Here is a 17,952-nt window from a genome sequence, read left to right on the forward strand (position 1 = left end):
ATAGAGACTGTAAAAAGGTAGGCCTATACAATATTAATAAAATGTTTTTAATACATTTATACAGAAGAATAAAACAATTCAGCATTCAAACACAAATTTGGAAGGGATGACTATTCATCTCTGTCACTAAACTTAGAATTTGCTAGTTTTTATATGTTTTTGTCTTTTTTTTTTCAAAGATTTTGTGCTATACATTCTGCAGATGGGTTCATGAGAGCTTCTGTCTCAGTGGACATAAATAATCTCTTCTCCCATTCCTCCCCATTCATTCTCTTGCTGTTCTCCTCTTCTTCTTTATCTGGCATTTTTTTCACTCCCACATCTTTGTCTCTACATTTCACACTTTATAGCTGGGAATCACAAAAAAACGACATTTTAATAAACATAAGGTCAACACTGAGCAAATGTTAAGCAGCACTATGATTGTGAAACCCTCTTTTGGATATCAGTAGGACTAGGTATCATCCTTTACCTCACAACATAATATGTATCTTAATACATACTTCACTGTACAATATTGCCATATATAACAAAGCTTTGTATTATTTTTGCATTGCAAACAATAATAATAATAAAAAAAAATGCAAAAATAGCAAAGTAAAATTGGTCTTTAAAAAAATTAGTGCCCAGAGTCATCTCTGTCTGTTAAAAGGGTCATATGATGCGATTTAAAATTTTCCTTTCTTTTGGAGTGTTATAAGCTCTTGGTGCATGAAGAAGATCTGTAAAGTTGCAAAGATAAAGTCTCAAATTAAAAAGAGATACTATTTCGCACTATGTGGGAAGATTTGCAAAACGTCGCCCAAATGTTCACGCAAAGGAAGAAGGCATTTTATTCTCTCTGTTGCAACCGTCGCCATTTCGTGGAGAAGCTGTGTGTTTCATTGTGTTAGTGAAACTACTTTGTTTTACATTCCAAAAGAGCATGATATCCACTTCGTCATGCCTGGAGCTGATCTGTCCTGGTCGTTTACTTAACATATGTAGGTTTACGTGAGTTTTGAGCAGTGTAGAGTAGCACTTGTTTATGTGCTATGATATGCAACGCAGAAAAGACAGTATAAGTCATTATAATCAATTATTGTCCCACTGGATGCATCAACTGCCTTGTCTGCAATGGGTTTTATTGTTTTTGTCCTGTCATGCCGGTGTTCTGACCAGTGTTGCCAAACCCCTCCCTCAGAAAATCTCTAGAACCACCCTTAAAAGTCTAATTTCTTCACAAAAAGTCGCCAAATATGAAAACAATGTAAATACAGGTAAATTTGGTAAAGGTAAAGGAAAGTGTATATATATATATATATATATATATATATATATATATATATATATATATATATATATATATATATATATATATATACACACACAGTATAAAAATATAACAAAAGATTAAGTGTAACAGAATTCTGAAGTGAAATTAGGAAGAATGGAAAAGACACATAATGTTAAGAATTTGTTTTATGTCACCAATGTGGAAATAAAAAGTATCCTAAAAGTCACTAGTTTTATTTAAATATAGCTAAAATAGTCGCTGCTACAATGCCAAAGTAGCTTAAAATCCCCTAACTGGCAACACTGTTTCTGACCGGTACATGCCATAACAGTATATGTTGAGGGGCTTAACATTTCCGTCAGACGCTTGAAACATTTGGCAAATCACAATGCACTGGATAGCTGGCCAATCAAAGCACACCTCGCTTTTCAGAGCAACAAGCCTTGTTAAAATTGACCATTTAAGAAGGCGTGGCATTGAGGAGAAACAATAATGTACATATATGTGAAAAATAATGTGTTTTTTGAACCTTACACCACAAACACTTTTCATTACACCAAATAATGTTCTTTTAAGCAACATATGACCCCTTTAAGTAACCGTTTTATTTTTATTGATGCTTAACATCCACATTTCCTTAAATTACAATATATAGTGTTGTAATATAAGGTAATATATTAATTCACAACACTGTGTCTTGAAACTCTAGAAAAATAGTATACTGTAGTTGAGTTTAACTTGATTTACACAAGCAGAACATGTTCTTAGAACATGATGTACCCAAACAGGACATTCCTGGGTCATTCTTGATGGTCCTGGAACAACATTACTCTCAGTAAATCAGAGTTTATGGTTATGTTAAGATTTGCAAAATGAACATTCAGTAAATGCACAGAATATAATGTCTCCACTGGTAAAAATGAACCAGCTTTTCTATTGGGATGACAATGCAATCACAGGTTGGTGTAACCTGTAAGCTAGATAAAACTTTTGTCACTTAAGAAGACAAATAAGAAGTTCAGCATAAATTTCACTGGAGCTTAATGCATGGCTAAATCACAGACAAGTTGTTCTCTCAATGCAAAACCAGCCAAAACAATGAACATGCAAAAAGATAGAGACATGTAGACAAATATAAAGACAAATATAGCATAACAACAATGAGAGGGGTTTTGGATACCTTGCGTCTGTTACTTGAAAACTGGGAGGTGTGGACTGCTTAGACTAGAAATGGATATAGTAGGTTAGTGTGAAATAAATGAAATGAATGTGAGAGATAAGAGAAATGATGGAGTCTCAGATAAAAACGAGATTTTTAGTGTAACCAAGTTAAATGAAGAAAAAGATTAAAAGCAATTAATAATAAATAGAAAAAATGCAAGTTTAAGGAAGAAATTATATTAAGTTTCACTCATAGAAACAAGTCAGTAAAAACAGTACAATTAGATTATTTTTTTTAGAGTATAAGAAAGAATGTAGTTTTACATGTAAAATGTGTTTACTTAAATGCATGTTTTTTAAACAATTATGTGTATACATGCGTCTTTACATATCTTTGAGAACTTACCGTCCATGTAGTTGCGGGCAACAAACTTCAGCACCTCATCAATGAGGATAACAGGGAAAGAAAGCTTCAGTACCACCATCCACTGTTCCACGTTCAAGTGAGTTAACTTGAAAACCATCTGTAATAGGAAAATGAAGGTTGTGGCCAGTGTCGAGATATAGTCAAATATAAAGGAAAGGATGAATTAAAGGTGAGAAACATACAGGCAGGGGATCCACATAGATGATCATGAAGTGAAGGGACATGGAGAGGGTCATCGCAGCAGCTAACCAACCATTACTCCATGGAGGCATGCGCACCAGGGACTGATTTTCAGACAAGCTGTTGAGAAAGTTACAGAAACAGAGAGGAACTCTTATTGCCTCCATAAATGTCAAGGTAAAATTAACTCAGTTACATAACCTGCCAGCATTATATGGCATCACAGGCCTCAGTTACACTGTCAATAACATATGACTCAAAGACTGGTTTTGTTTAGAGCACAGTTTTAAGATGATGATTTTTCACCAAATTCTAAAGCTGTGATGAATGTATCTTCCACAGAAAAGTGAAAAAATATTAATTCAAGACTGCTGGACGGAGTCAAGGCAAATTAAAATATACTGTACATAAACTTTTACCAAAAATAAAAATGACCCCATTTTTTACCCTCAAGGCATACTAGGTGTTTATGATTTTCTTCTTTCAGAAGAATGCAATAGAATTTATATAAAAAAAAAACGTCCTGGCTCTTCCAAGCTTTATAATAGCAGCGAATGGGTCCTTTTTTCTAAAGTCCAAAAGAAGTCCAATAAAGCGCATCCATCCAGTATCTTAACAGTAATCAGTTGCTTCTGCTAACTGTTATACATGCATACACGAAGGAGTAGCATTCCATGGTGTAGGATGTGGACATAACTTAAGATGTGCTGAGAATATGCTAGTCTTGCAAGAACCAAGATTTTGTTTACAGGAGCAAAGGAAGCAAAGTTTCCTTTGTTCAGCAAAGAAAAAAACTGTCTCCTCTGGCTTATTTCAGATTTTTCTTTATAAATCCATTTTGCACTTCTGATTTGTGACCAGTGTTTTGTTTTGCTCTCTCCTCTACACTTCCAGGTTAGACACTTCTCACCAGAGCTTACGCTATTTCTACATCATATATCATCTGCCAGAACACAGTTCAGTTGTGAATATGCATTTGACAGTTATCTACAACTAGATATTACTGTTTATAAAGTTTTTAATATGGATATGTTTCTTATCAATTCGCTTCAGGAGGCCTTTTTTTTACCCCACGGATCCACGTGGAACACTTTTTATGATGGATGGATGCATTGTATTGGACTTATTTTGGACTATTGAAAAATAACACCCATTCACTGCCATTATAAAGCATTGAAAGGCCAGGGCATTTTTTTTTTATAAAACTCTGACTGGATTCCTCTGAAAGAAGAAAGTCATATACACCTAGGTTGCCTTGAGGATGAATAAATCATTTTCATTTCAGTTTTCATTTTTGGGTGAACTATCCCTTTAAAAAGGCCCTATTAACAGTTTTGGTTAACATACTGCCTTAGATGTATAGCTATATAGATGTATAGGATATATGGACATCCTATATAGACATACATGAATATAGCTGTTGAGTTACAAGGGCTGCAACTTCTTATAAGACAAAATTATGTTTGATGTTATAAAATTGCAGTAAAGATGTAACCTGTTGAGAGCATTGCACATCTCAATTGTGACCAGAACAGACAGGGCCATGGTCATGGGTGCAGCAGCCTCAAACACCTCACAGTCTAAACCAGTGAAGTCCGGATTCTCCTCCTCGCACTGCATGAAGTGTGACTAGAGCAGGATGATAATTTAGCAGACATGAAAATACAAAACAGAGGGAACTTTCTTTTCATGTGTGATAAATACAATAATAAATGATAATATGATAGAGATATTGCTCACCAGCTGGTGGTAGGTGACCTGAGGACCCTCCACATCATACATGAACCAGTAGGCAGCGGCACCCACAGTAGCAGCACCCACATAAGCTGAGGACAGTCAGTTCATTAAAGTAACACCAAAACTCACATAGAGAATTTGAGTAAGCTGACATCCCACAGAAATCACAAGGATACCAACCGCCAATGACCATGTATCTGAAGAACAGCCAGCCAGAGATCAGGGACTCTTTGGGGGAGCGGGGAGGCTTGCCCATGATCTCAAGATCAGGGGGGTTGAAGCCCAGGGCAGTGGCGGGCAGACCATCAGTCACCAAGTTTACCCACAGCAGTTGGACTGGGATCAAAGCTTCAGGCAGACCAAGAGCAGCGGTCAGGAAAATACTTTGATAAAAGAAGAGACAAGAACAATGTCAAGCACGAGCATGCTATACTATGGGGAAATTAAACAAGGCCATAGATTCTCACCAGACGACCTCCCCAATATTAGAAGAAATCAGGTAACGGATAAACTGCTTCATGTTGTTATAAATGGCTCTGCCTTCCTCAACGGCAGCCACAATAGAAGAGAAGTTGTCATCGGCCAGGACCATCTCAGATGCTGACTTGGCAACTGCAGTGCCAGAGCCCATGGCAATGCCAATTTCTGCCTTCTTCAAAGCAGGGGCATCATTGACACCATCTCCAGTCTAAAGGAAAGATAACAATATTATATCATCTTAAATAAATCAGGGTTTCATGTGATATGGTGGTGTGGAAGTTGGCTTGTAAAGTGTGCTTATGTCTCACCATAGCAGTGATCTCATCTTGGCCCTGCAGGAACTCAACGATCTTAGACTTGTGGGAGGGCTCAACACGGGCAAAGCAGCGTGCCCTACGGACAGCTTCGCTCTGTTCACTAACAGGCAGGTCATCAAACTCTCGGCCGGTGTAAGCCTTGTCAGCTACATCCTCATCCTCAGCAAAGATACCGATACGACGGCAGATGGCCACAGCGGTGCCCTTATTGTCACCTGAGGGTTGTGTTTCGAGAGTCATTTTGTGAACAAAAATAAAAGTTTAAAAGGTTGAGGGAGATGAGTGATGATAGGATGGATAAAAAGCATACCAGTGATCATGATAACACGAATGCCAGCAGCCCTGCACAGTTCAATGGAGCCAGTAACTTCTTTACGGGGGGGATCCAACATACCGACACAGCCAACGAAGGTCAAATCAGTCTGAGCAAGACATGAAAGTAATAAGACAAAGATTTTATGTAGCTTTGCATTAACTTGCACATCATCCATGCTGCACCATCATAGCTGGAACATATCGCCACTGTCATATATTATATAATACTGTCATATTTTGCTATAATATTATCCATATTGATATTATATTTGTGATTGCTTGGAGACAGGCTATGCTTTGAGTAAGTTCAGCATTTTATTTACTCAAGAAACAAGAGAATAGTGCAGGCAAACCAAGATAGGTTGAAGTGCAGCATTTAGTCTAGCATTTGCCATCAAGTCATTGCCAATATTAAATAGTCTCAAATAGCCTGTGCATAGCACTTTTATAAACATGAGATTCTGGCCAAATATAATCAACAACAGGAAAAAGGGCAACAAGCTTCACCAGCCAGACCAATTACAAAACCAACGTGCATAGATGCATAGGTGAAATTAATTAAGGTTTTTCAGATTCACCTCATAGTTAACAAATTTAGTAGAGTCCTCAAGGTTCATTTCTGCAATCTTCATGGGTGTGTCCCGGGTAGCCAGTGCCAGGCAGCGCAGAGTGTCACTGCCAGTACCCCATTCCTTGATGATGGACATGATCTTATCTTTTACAACATTAGTCAGGGGCACCCGCGTAGAACCAACACGTACATGGGTACATCTGTCAATCACACCCTCTGGAGCACCCTATATTAACAAATTTCGGAGTCAGGAAATGCATGTATTATTTGTTGAAGATGGCAATATTAACAATAACATTGATCGTTTACTTCTCAAATCCTTACAAAAAATATTATACTGGTACTTTTTTGAGTGGGACACTTACCTTCACAAACATTTTGCTGCCTGCATCACCCTTAGTAGGGGTACAGTACACAGACATGGATTTCCTGTCACGGGAGAACTCCAGAGTGAACTTCTTCTTCATTAAATGCTTCACAACCTGCACAGGATAAAAATGGACACAAATTTGATTTACAGAGCTATCAGCGCTTAGCTACATTACTGATGTTTTCCAAAGGATTACATCTCTACTTACACTACAGCAGGCATTTGCTCTCTCAATCTTGGACAGGTTGTTGACATTGGTCTTAAATACATTCATCTTCTCAACAAGGCAACACAAAGCAGTTTCAGTGGCCTCACCAACCTTCTCATAAATCTTCTTGGACTGTAACACAGGAAGATGACAGTTTTTGTCTTCGGAAAAATATAGAAAAGAGAACGAAAGAATGAAGTATGAAAGAATATGTATCTCTGACCTCGTTGTAGTCAAGGGAGGAATCGTTGCAGAGGGCACAGATGGTGGCCAACTCAACTAAACCATCATACTGACTGCAGTCAACACGAGAACCTAACTTTGAGCTAAAAGAAAAATGCCACTCAGAATACATTTATGATTTTAACAAGCTGATAGCCTAATAATAAAAAGTAGCTTTTTAGGGGAAATGTTTAATTTTGTACTTACACCTCACCCTCGGGTGTGTACTTGGAGCCAGAGATATCAAAGCAGTCAAGGTCAACGTGATCGCCTTCAATTTTATCAATGATGAACATCTGTAATGATACACAATTTCATCTTAGTGTGAAAGTAAAAATTTGCCATTATTAATATAAATGTATACATGCAAAGACTTATACAGTACCCAAGGTAAAGTGTGTAATTTACGAACCAATTGCAGCACCCGAAAAATTGTTTTGAAAAAACGTTTCCAAATACACCTACTTCCTCTTCTAACCTGCAACCCCCATCCCTCACACCCCCAAAGAAAGACTTTTGCCAAACTCTCAAACTTGGTTGATCCAGAAGGTTGATGGCTTTTTTGCCCAGATGAAGTGTAAATGATAATCTTAACAATGTTTTGAAAGTGAACCATGGAAGTCAGCCTTCCAATGACTTAAAGTTGTTTCAGCAAATTAAACTGGGACAAGAGTATTACATCACTGAAAAAAAATTACACAATTCACCTGAAGGACAGTATATCGGTATTAGCAATAACTAAAAAACATTCTTAGTGGAGTGTGTACATAAAGATAGTTGAACACCTACCTTGGTCACACACATCTGATTGGTGGTCAGGGTGCCAGTCTTGTCGGAACAGATGACAGAAGTACAGCCCAGGGTCTCCACAGAGGGCAGTGAACGGACAATGGCATTTTTCTTGGCCATACGTCTGGTACCAAGAGCCAGACAGGTAGTGATGACAGCAGGCAGACCTGTGCAGAGGAGAGTTTGTGGTTGAATTAATGTATTTGAATAATATTAATAATCTTGAAAGATATTGTGTTAACCTAACTGAGACTTGTTATAGCACTTATATATCATTGCTCTTTTTTTTGTTTTTGATTGCTTCCACTGTCCTCATTTGTAAATTGCTTTGGATAAAAGCATCTGCTAAATGAATAAATGTAAATGTAATATAAGCAAGTATTGATGGAAGGTCAAGCTTTTTGCCTTTTCTAGACATAATGTGTTGTGTAGTGGGAATTACAAAATTAACATTGGGGAGGGGGGACTTTGAAATGTGGTGCACATTATCATACTCACCCTCAGGGATGGCAGCTACAGCTAGAGCAACAGCGATCTTGAAGTAGTAGACAGCGCCACGGATCCAGGATCCACCATGGACGGGGTCATTGAAGTGACCGATGTTGATCATCCAGACAGCGACGCAGATCAGAGAGATAACCTTAGAGAGCTGCTCACCAAACTCATCCAGTTTCTGCTGCAGAGGGGTCTTCTCCTGCTCCGTGGCGGCCATCTGGTCACGGATTTTACCAATCTCAGTGGCTACACCAGTAGCGACAGCAACTCCAATAGCCTTGCCAGCAGCAATGTTTGTGCCCTATAGTTGGGAAGGGAAACTTGTGATTTACTTCTTGTTCCTGGAACAACACTTCTTCCTACCATTAAGACTTTTTGGTCAGGCTGGAGTTGGGGTTAAGATGTTTAATCCCAATTTTCTCCCAGACATGAAAATATCCAAATGATGTGTCATTGATAACCCTTTTTTAATAATCAATAATTTATTTTTTCAGTAAGGGGTTTAAAAGCTTTATAAATGAAAACCTTTTTTTACGTGACAACTGTTTGATCCACTTAACCTGAATGGCACACACACAGCTAGACAGAATATGAGTGACCACAGGACTTCATATCAGCTTTTGAGTCATCATGTGATTGACATATCCGACAAAGGACACGGATAACACCACACAGCCAAAACACGCTCTGCTCATAGACATCCCGATTGAGCCCTGTCCACAGAGCTCATCACAGACCGACTGTGATGTACTACAACAGCTCCAAGACTCAGCACCCAAGGAAGACTTTCTGGAAGGAAGCCAGTCCAACATATCACAACCACCAGAAACACAAGAGCCAGAGCCCATCTCACCAGACATATTATCCCTCTCTCCAGGATCTTCACTTTTAAGCTTCTCATAGAAAATGGAGGAACTGGTGTATGCTGGTACCAAACTCTACCTCTTTCACTGTAAGCCTCCAGATAACAAAAAGAAAAAAGAAAAAGGCAGCCCCCACAACCACCAAAGCCTGTGTGCCCAGGCTGCCCGGCCACAATGCTAGGGCCCAAACCCTCCTCCATTTACTCTAGGTTAACCAAAAGCAACTGATAACAGCTCTCAGTTATGTGTCATGTCCCCTCTATGATAGCAGCAAAATTCACAAATATTTACAGAACAAGCCGGAACCCAGTGTGCTTGTAGCTTTCTCTATTTCAGTTTTTTCACATGATAGAAAGTCTAAGGCCTTCTCAAGCAGTATGGCTGACCCATCTATTTTGCAGCCTATTATTCATCAAACTACTGTTTTAGAGACATAAAGTAATGCCATCAAGTCACCATTTTTAAACATTAGCTTACTAAAAAAAAATAATTTATATAAATGCAAATCAGAATGAAAGATTTCTATCAATGCAAGCAAGTGTTATTTGGTCAGTACTTGTCTTATGAATATCTAGTTATTGTCCTGAAAGGTGCTCCACACATTTTATTTATTATTTACAGGCCTCCAAAATACCCTCAAGCCTTTGTTAAAGAGTTCAAAGAAGTGTTATCAATGATTTCCTCTGGGTTTGACTGTTATGTTATTGCAGAGGATTTTAATATTCACATAGATAACGCAGAAATCCAAATGACAAAATGTATTATAGCGGTTTTAAACACTTTGACCTGATTCAGCTGCGTGCATTGAACCACATACAATCGTGCACACATTATAGATTTACTCATTAGTAAAGATCTAAACATTTCATCCATTGTTATTAGGGATGGAGCACATCTGATCGCTTCTGTATTTTCTTTAATATATTGATCTCTATTACCACTGAATCTAGAAAGAGAAAAGACAATGAAAACACAATAGTGTAGAATTTATGGAGGCTATATCTTTAACACCAAACATATCTGCACTCTGTTGATCTTATCTTTGATTCGTTTAACTCAAAAGAATGTTAGCGATGATATTGCTCCTGTAAAAGTCAGTAAGAAGACTGGCAGACAAAAAATCACATTGGAGGAAAATCAACAGCAGTTCAGAGTATGAAAAGACAATGCAGAAAAGCTGAGAAGGTGTGGTAGAAGAAGAAATTTGAAATTCATTATAGCATCTTTAAACACAGCCTTCATGCTTTCGATGTGGAACCAGCCACAGCTAGCAGACCTTCTTATCAAACCTTATAAACAGTAACGTAAACAACACTCGCATTCTTTTTTGCTACTGTTGAGAAAATGACAACCCCCCCCCCCCCCACAACTCCCAAGTCAGATATATGTGAAATGCTCTCAGACAGCAAACTCAATGAGTTTGTAATGGGTGGGATTAAATGGGTTAATGGTTATGGTTATGATTACTTTTGTTGTTCCAGTACCAAAAACACATTTTACCGGGCAAAATCACTATGTTACAATGTTAGCGATTGGGGTAAGTTTAGGGTTATCATTATCATGATAGTCATAATTTTTTTTTTTTTTACTTGTTTGTATTGAGGTATGTAGCTATTTGGAGCCGGTACCCACAAGTAGTTGGAGGAGTGTGTAAATGAAAACTCACAGAGAAAAGCATGTTCTTTTTGTCCTGATTCACAGCTCTAGGGTCGGGGACAGGATCGGTGTGCTTGATCACACTGACTGACTCACCTGTACAAAGAATAAAGCATATTTATAGACAATAGCAATAAAAAGTAAGACAAAATAAACATACCCTGGGGAAGATAGTGCTGCTGCTTTTCAAATTAATTAAAAAAAAAAAAAAAAACATTTGGTATGTTTGCAGTATTTATAAAGTTTAATTTTCTAACAACTTTTACCCCAGTGAGTCCATTTTTATGATCATTGTTGAGTAGAAGTAGAGGTGAACACTTAAAAGCACTAACCAGTCAGGATGGACTGGTCAACACGAAGGGTGGTGGAACGGATGGCAGTAATCCTGATGTCAGCAGGAACTTTATCACCAACTAGGGAAGAGGAAAGAATGACTTTTCAGTATGACAAAACAATAGTGATTCGTGACCATTGCAACAACAAAAATAACCTGAATGAAAATTCAGACATATGGGAAACAGCAAAACCACATGCTTTGTGAACATCTCTTTCATAATGACCTAGAAATGGTGCCTCAAGTTATGTAAGATGTATGAACTTTGAGTTGTTCTTTAATATAGTGTGTGGCTTTTCTACCATTAACTTTTTCCTATGGTACGCAAGATGGACTGAACAGCATCTGGTCTGAACTGCTAGCATTTGTGTATCACATGCATGGTGGCTAAAGTATTTTATGCAGTGTGCTCTATTGTATAAGGGACATAGCGACGAATAAAATACTGTAGGTTACCTTAAAAATACTTAAAAATGAGTATTTATACAAGCTATTTATTTCTGAATAGCTTGTATAAATACTCATTTTTAAGTATTTTTAAGCAAGCAAAAAGGATTTAAAAACAAAACATACCAGACACCTCCACAATATCGCCAGGGACAATTTCTCTGGCCTTGATCATCTGGACGCTCTTTCTGTCAGAACGATAGACTTTACCCAACTCAGGCTCATATTCCTTCAGAGCCTCAATGGCGCTCTCAGCATTACGCTCCTGAATGACAGACAGGCATTTGCTTGGTTTACATAACAGCTGCAAGTGTGTGATTCTTTTACTTAGTTTATTAAATCAGTAACATCTACATTGATCTGTGTATTTGGTGTATTACCTGCCACACACCGACAATGGCATTGGCAATGAGAATGAGCAAAATGACAAAAGGCTCAACAAAGGCCGTGACAGTCTCTTCACCCTCCTCAAACCAGGCCAGGACCTAAACACACACAAAGAGACACATTAGAGACCAGCACAAGGTACATATTGCTCTTCGTTCCATTCAGGATGTCATATTCCATCTTTTACAACAGATCATATTAAGACAGAATCTTGGTGGTATCCTGTGAATATCCTTATATAACTATTTTCCAAGTGCATTTGTATAAGCTCTCTTGTATTTATTGATCAGTGGAAGGCTTAAGAGGCTTACTGGGACAACCCTAAATATTACTTCTGAAAATGACAGAGTATTCGCAGGGGTGGTAAAAGTACTCAAAAGTTATACTCAAGTAAAAGTAGATGTATCTGAATAAAAAATGACTCCAGTAAAAGTAGAAAGTCCTCCATTCAAATATCACTTGAGTAAAAGTACAAAAGTATCCGATTTAAAACATACTTAAGTACCGAAAGTAAAAAGTAAATATTCAAATTAACTGTAAATATCAATAATTAAGCAGATCAGTTGTTTTGGGAGTGATATGCAGTGTTTTAATTGAACAAATGATGAGATTAGATACTTAAGAATTTGTTAGATTTACAATCAAAAAGAGACAATGAAGAACCTTATCGCAGTATAGGGGTTGAACTTTCAATAGACATGTTCCATAACATCATAGCTGCATCAAACAGAAGATGTGCAAGATACAAGGTAAGACTGTTTCAGAATATCAATGAGGAAGAACCACCTCTTTAAAGAGTTAGTTCTCCCAAAAATGAAAATTCTGTCATTCGCATTTAGGGGCTAAATATCACGTTATTGGTATTGTCGCTTCGACCGGCGGACATGAAAAACAACCACAGACTTGGCAACACTGGTTGGCATTTACTACGATTTTTTTTTCTCGATTTTGTGTTAGTTGTCGGTGGACTACGGCTCTGTGTAGTAACTGCCGCTCCACCTGAACCAGTGTTGCCAAGTCCGTGGTTGTTTTTCCATGTACGCCGGTCGAAGAAACCCCAATCCCAATAACTTGATATTTAGCGCCTAAAATGTGAATTTTACCAAGGCAACCCTTCCAATAAACTTACATTTTAACCCCGGGAAGCAATTTTTATCGGGGAACCTCCTGGAAACGCGTTTTGGCTAGTTTTGGACTAGTTTTGAGAAGCAACTGGTCAGGATTTGTTGTGAAAACCTGGCAACCCTGATCTGAACGCATGTGCTTAGGGTGACCACCCGTCCCGCGTAGCACGTGCGCGCACAGCGTTTGAATCCACAAATTGAGACTGTGTCACGCATAATCAATGCTTGCTCAAAAAAAGTTGGTCGCTCTATATCCTCGAGCCCCAGGCAGCCAAACGAACATTATTGACAGTTCAACTCGCTACTGTTGCCACACCCACCCCTCAGTTGAACTGCTGACTAGGTTGTTGTCAACTTTTTTGTTGTTGTCATGACAGCGCACGCACGTGCATACCAGACACACTGGGAAGGAACTTTTAGATGCACGCTTTCCAATTCGAAAAATGGAGAAAGTTAGGCACCGCCATCATCAATTAAAAAAGAGAAGGTGTGTCCTGTTTCAAACTGTTTTTTTTTCTTCATGCGCCTGCCTTTACTAACATGCAAGTTCACCATAATTTCTCCCCCTTCTCTTTCCGTGAACCTCTGGAGTTGTGAGTTAAGACTTTTTTTTTTTTAACTGTTCCTGTGGTGTTGAGCAACTACAATTCATTTTAATCCTATAATTTTATATTATAATTTATTTAAAGTGAATAAATTGTAATGAAAAATAAATAAAATAGTCAATTCTGTCATGAGCATACATCAGCAATTACACATTTTTAGGGGAATAGGGCATTATTAATATACCATGTAAGTTGGTATGTGCTAGAAATGGGTAAAACCACTATCAGTGAGTCTGCCCATGGGGTGGGGGCACTGCCGCGCAAGGCACATTGTTCCTCAGAAACATACCCCTTGTCCCACCTTGGGCTTATTAGCAGGTAGTCACCCTACATGTGCTGGAAATATATACTACGAATTACAGGAGCGTTACTGATGAGATGAGCATATGAAAATCGCATTCGATTTTTTTGCACAGGCCCTACTGAAATTTCAGTCACCCGTGGCAGGCAAAGAAGACATCTCAGCCAAGAATCTCCCTTGACTTCAGTGAATTCAAACATATCCTTGAGATATGGCCATGGGTGATCCCTGTCGGGAATCTCGGGATCATTGCGGGCAGCAAGAGCTGCACTATACACCTATTTTAGCGGTCATCTTCCACCTCGAACTAACTGCTGCGTGAGCGTGTAGGCAAAGAACTCGCGAAGTCGCGCGTTCTTTTTTTTCAAAAGAAAACCACATTTTTCATTGGTTTGTAAAATCAGTGTAATAAATACTTGAAGCAGGCATGGGGAAATGTATCGGAGTAAAAAGTAAACTTTGTCTTTAATAAAGTTGTGGAGTAAAAGTGAAAGTAGATGCAAATAAAACATCCTAAAGTAAAGTACAGATCCCCGAAAAAAATACTTACCACCACTTCGTACATAATGCATGGATGCATACATAAAAACCAGTCAAAACATTATTTGACAATACTGTTGCACAACAGACCTGCTGACATAAATACTCTCGCTGTTTTTTTCCCTCATGTATCTCTCCTGACCTTTCAGAAGGATAGAGTTTCCGTCTTCAACTTGAGTCCTTAAAATAGCCCCCTTCTCCCTCTCGTCTTCTGATCCCCTTAATACTTTCCTTCTAAGGCCATTGGAACAGCTGGTTGAGGAATAGTATGGAGGGGGGCGACATTAATGCCCCGATGTTCACCTTTAACCTCCTAATTTCTACCGAACCACCTAAACATCCACCTTATAAAGTCTTTCCTGCTTAGAAAGCTGTGAGAAATAACACCACCTGTATAGCTTCCTGACACAACAAATGAAGATTAATCAACTCTATAAGAAACTCTTTAATTCTACAGTGCAATATATCAGAAGTCAACATACCGATGCTACATTGCTCGCAGTACAAGTGTACACTTCTGCACATAAGCATTATGCTTAAATAAATAGCAAATCATGTGTACCCTGTGGCATAACACCATAGATGATTGTGGTGTTTGTTACAGCATTAAGTGCAGAATGGCAAACTATACTGTCACAACAGATGTTTACATGACATGCCACTCAATTTTACAGGGTATGTTTTTTTTCATCCAATATATATATATATATATATATACATGATTCACATACAGTAATTTTATAATGTTCAATTTATGCTCAATAAAAGTTTAGATTATTATTTCTATTTGCTAAAAATTAATATTTAGATTTTTTAACACTTCAAACATGGATATAGATTTTTCTCTGTGGTTGCTTTTTTGAATAGTTCAGTTGTTAGTTACTTACGAAAGAGATGCAGGCAGCAAGCAGCAAAATTCTGACCAACAGATCTTCAAACTGTTCAATGACCAGCTCCCAAATGGATTTTCCTAAAAGGAATGAAAATTTTGTTCACTCCTACTAGATTTTGAGATTCTATTGATGACATAGTGGCTGGTGAAAATAGACTTGATTTATTTATCATGTAGCCTCTTTTTAAGCAATGTGTTTGGACTTACCCTCTTCAGCTGGCAGCTCTGGGAAACAAAGTATTGATGGAGACAAGAAAAAGAAAAAGAAAGAAAATGAACAACGAGAATTCAAGACAGCATAATAACATTACGCTGGCTGATCTTTAATGGTACTTCAGAGAAGCCATTATGTTATAACCAATTCCAATTGATTTTTATATGACACATATGTAATATGAAGTTTGCTAATGATTTACAGAGATTATTAGTAAGAAAGAATATCCTCAGTTTCACACAGAAACACAATGATTTCCACTGTATTTATTCATTTTGAATGGACATAATTGTAAAATATGAACTCTTTAAAAGCAATACTAACATTTACAGTCCCAGCTTCAAGATTCATATATTCAGTAATAAAATTAATAACACACCCCAGAACAGTAATGTGAAACCTGCTTTCTACAAGTGAAACGTTACACTTTATTTTTATTTTTACATTTGATTGTGCATGCCAAGTTCTCTCTGTACAAGAGGGCCTGTTTTGTACATCACGAGTTTCTAATGCCAGTGACATGTCTAATCGCCCAGGCCAACTTCAGCCAGAACATAAAAATCTCCTTCCCCCATCTGCCTGAATAGTGCTAATCTAATAAGGCTTTTCTAATAACCAAGCAAGGCCGCTGTGCCATCACCTGCCTTTCTTCCCTTCTCCCCTTCATCAAAGAAGTCTATTTTCAATCACAGCTTCTGCGACACAACCTGTTAATGTCCCATGAAATGCCAATGAAGACTCACCATTTGAGAAAATCCTTTAGAACATCAATCATGTTTTCTTCCTGAGGCCAAGACTGTATACGGTTTATGCAATTGCATCTACTGTTTACACTATTTAAAAGTTCAACCCCAAAACACTCTTGCAATACTATCTATGTGGCTTCTTAAAAAAGACATTTCCATTATTTGGAGAATTTGGTTGCATGCATCAAGAAAGGCATCTCACGAATCTCACCATTGTAGCCGTACTTAGCCAGGTTCTTCTTGACCTGATCTGGGGTAAGACCAGTGGTCTCACTAACTGCGAAGTAGGCCAGACATTCAGCCGGGTGCTTGGTGTAGGCGTCCTCCATCCTGTCAGGGGTGAAGGATCTTCAGGAGTTGCACTAGCTTGGTTAAACCGGTCTATCCGTGCCTTTTATTGATTGTCTCTATTGCTCTTGTTGCTCTCTGTACTACTTAATCTGCCCCCCGTTACTTGGACCCCCTCCTTATAGAAATGATGGACTGACAGAAAGAGCAAATGCATTCAAACATGTTCAGTGTTTTATACTGCTGCCCGCTGCCCTATTGGTCAAAGTTGCCCATCGCCACACCCCAAAATTCCAATCAGTTGCGTATGGCTGAGTTATAGTCTAGGGGTTGAACTTTGGCATCTCAGACTTGAGGATGTCAGGGGTTATTTGGTGGACAAGGAGCATGTGGTGGTAGCATACATAGGGGGTAGCACTGAAATTAAAAGTTGATCTGTTTTTGGAATATGCATGGTCAGTGGAATAAGGAGAGTGGAGATGGTGAAAGAGCCAGCAAGTGATGGGCCAAGTGTCCTTTGATGGGAGGGGGCAGTTAGAGGAGTGCTGGAAGGTTAATTTGGAACAAGCATTACAGTGCTTAAAATGTCAAAATGACATCCACACATTGGCTTAGCATGCACAAGAACACCATTATTTCCTATGTCCTTTTCAGATCTGTCTTAGCAATGAGATCTGTTAGGAAACTAGAAAATGAAGAAAAATAAATCTGTTTATGCCTCTTGTTTAGGAGTGGGGTTAGGGGCAGATCTTAATTCTTACTTTATGAATCATAAGTTCTTATGAAATTGCCACATCATAAAATAGTCATGTTTCTCATGCGATTGGATTAGACGTTTCATTATTATTCTTGTTTTTGGCCAGCTGAGTGTTGAAATTATGAAAACATTAGAGGTTAGAAGTTCTCAAAGCACAATGTCTTCTACTGTTGTTTTAAGGAGTGGACTTGCTAAAGAGGGTCACCACTGAAATTAATAAATTAACTTGCGGTTCACTTATGTCATATTC

At 38.2% G+C, this 17,952-nt stretch overlaps 1 protein-coding gene across 2 annotated transcripts; it reads right to left on the reverse strand.

Moving 5' to 3' along the window:
* Nucleotides 1–28: 28 nt before the first annotated feature.
* On the reverse strand, nt 29–17,166 carry LOC113072468 (sarcoplasmic/endoplasmic reticulum calcium ATPase 1-like). Of its 2 annotated transcripts, XM_026245450.1 has the most exons (24): nt 16,869–17,166; nt 15,905–15,922; nt 15,693–15,775; nt 12,229–12,333; nt 11,975–12,113; nt 11,400–11,480; nt 11,078–11,163; nt 8,552–8,849; nt 8,054–8,220; nt 7,472–7,560; nt 7,266–7,368; nt 7,043–7,174; nt 6,830–6,946; nt 6,472–6,690; nt 5,889–6,000; nt 5,570–5,793; nt 5,249–5,469; nt 4,962–5,164; nt 4,785–4,870; nt 4,540–4,673; nt 3,047–3,164; nt 2,844–2,961; nt 2,457–2,500; nt 29–350 (listed from the first exon to the last, which is right to left on the reverse strand). In XM_026245450.1, exons 1-23 carry the CDS (start codon nt 16,984–16,986, stop codon nt 2,496–2,498), a joined length of 2,976 nt encoding a protein of 991 aa, XP_026101235.1. In that variant the 5' UTR covers nt 16,987–17,166; the 3' UTR covers nt 29–350; nt 2,457–2,495. The 2 variants fall into 2 exon arrangements, with proteins under 2 accessions (XP_026101235.1, XP_026101234.1); XM_026245449.1 differs by lacking the exon at nt 2,457–2,500.
* Nucleotides 17,167–17,952: the final 786 nt, after the last annotated feature.

The sequence above is a fragment of the Carassius auratus genome, unplaced genomic scaffold (assembly GCF_003368295.1).
Source record: "Carassius auratus strain Wakin unplaced genomic scaffold, ASM336829v1 scaf_tig00009130, whole genome shotgun sequence".
NCBI lineage: Eukaryota > Metazoa > Chordata > Actinopteri > Cypriniformes > Cyprinidae > Carassius > Carassius auratus.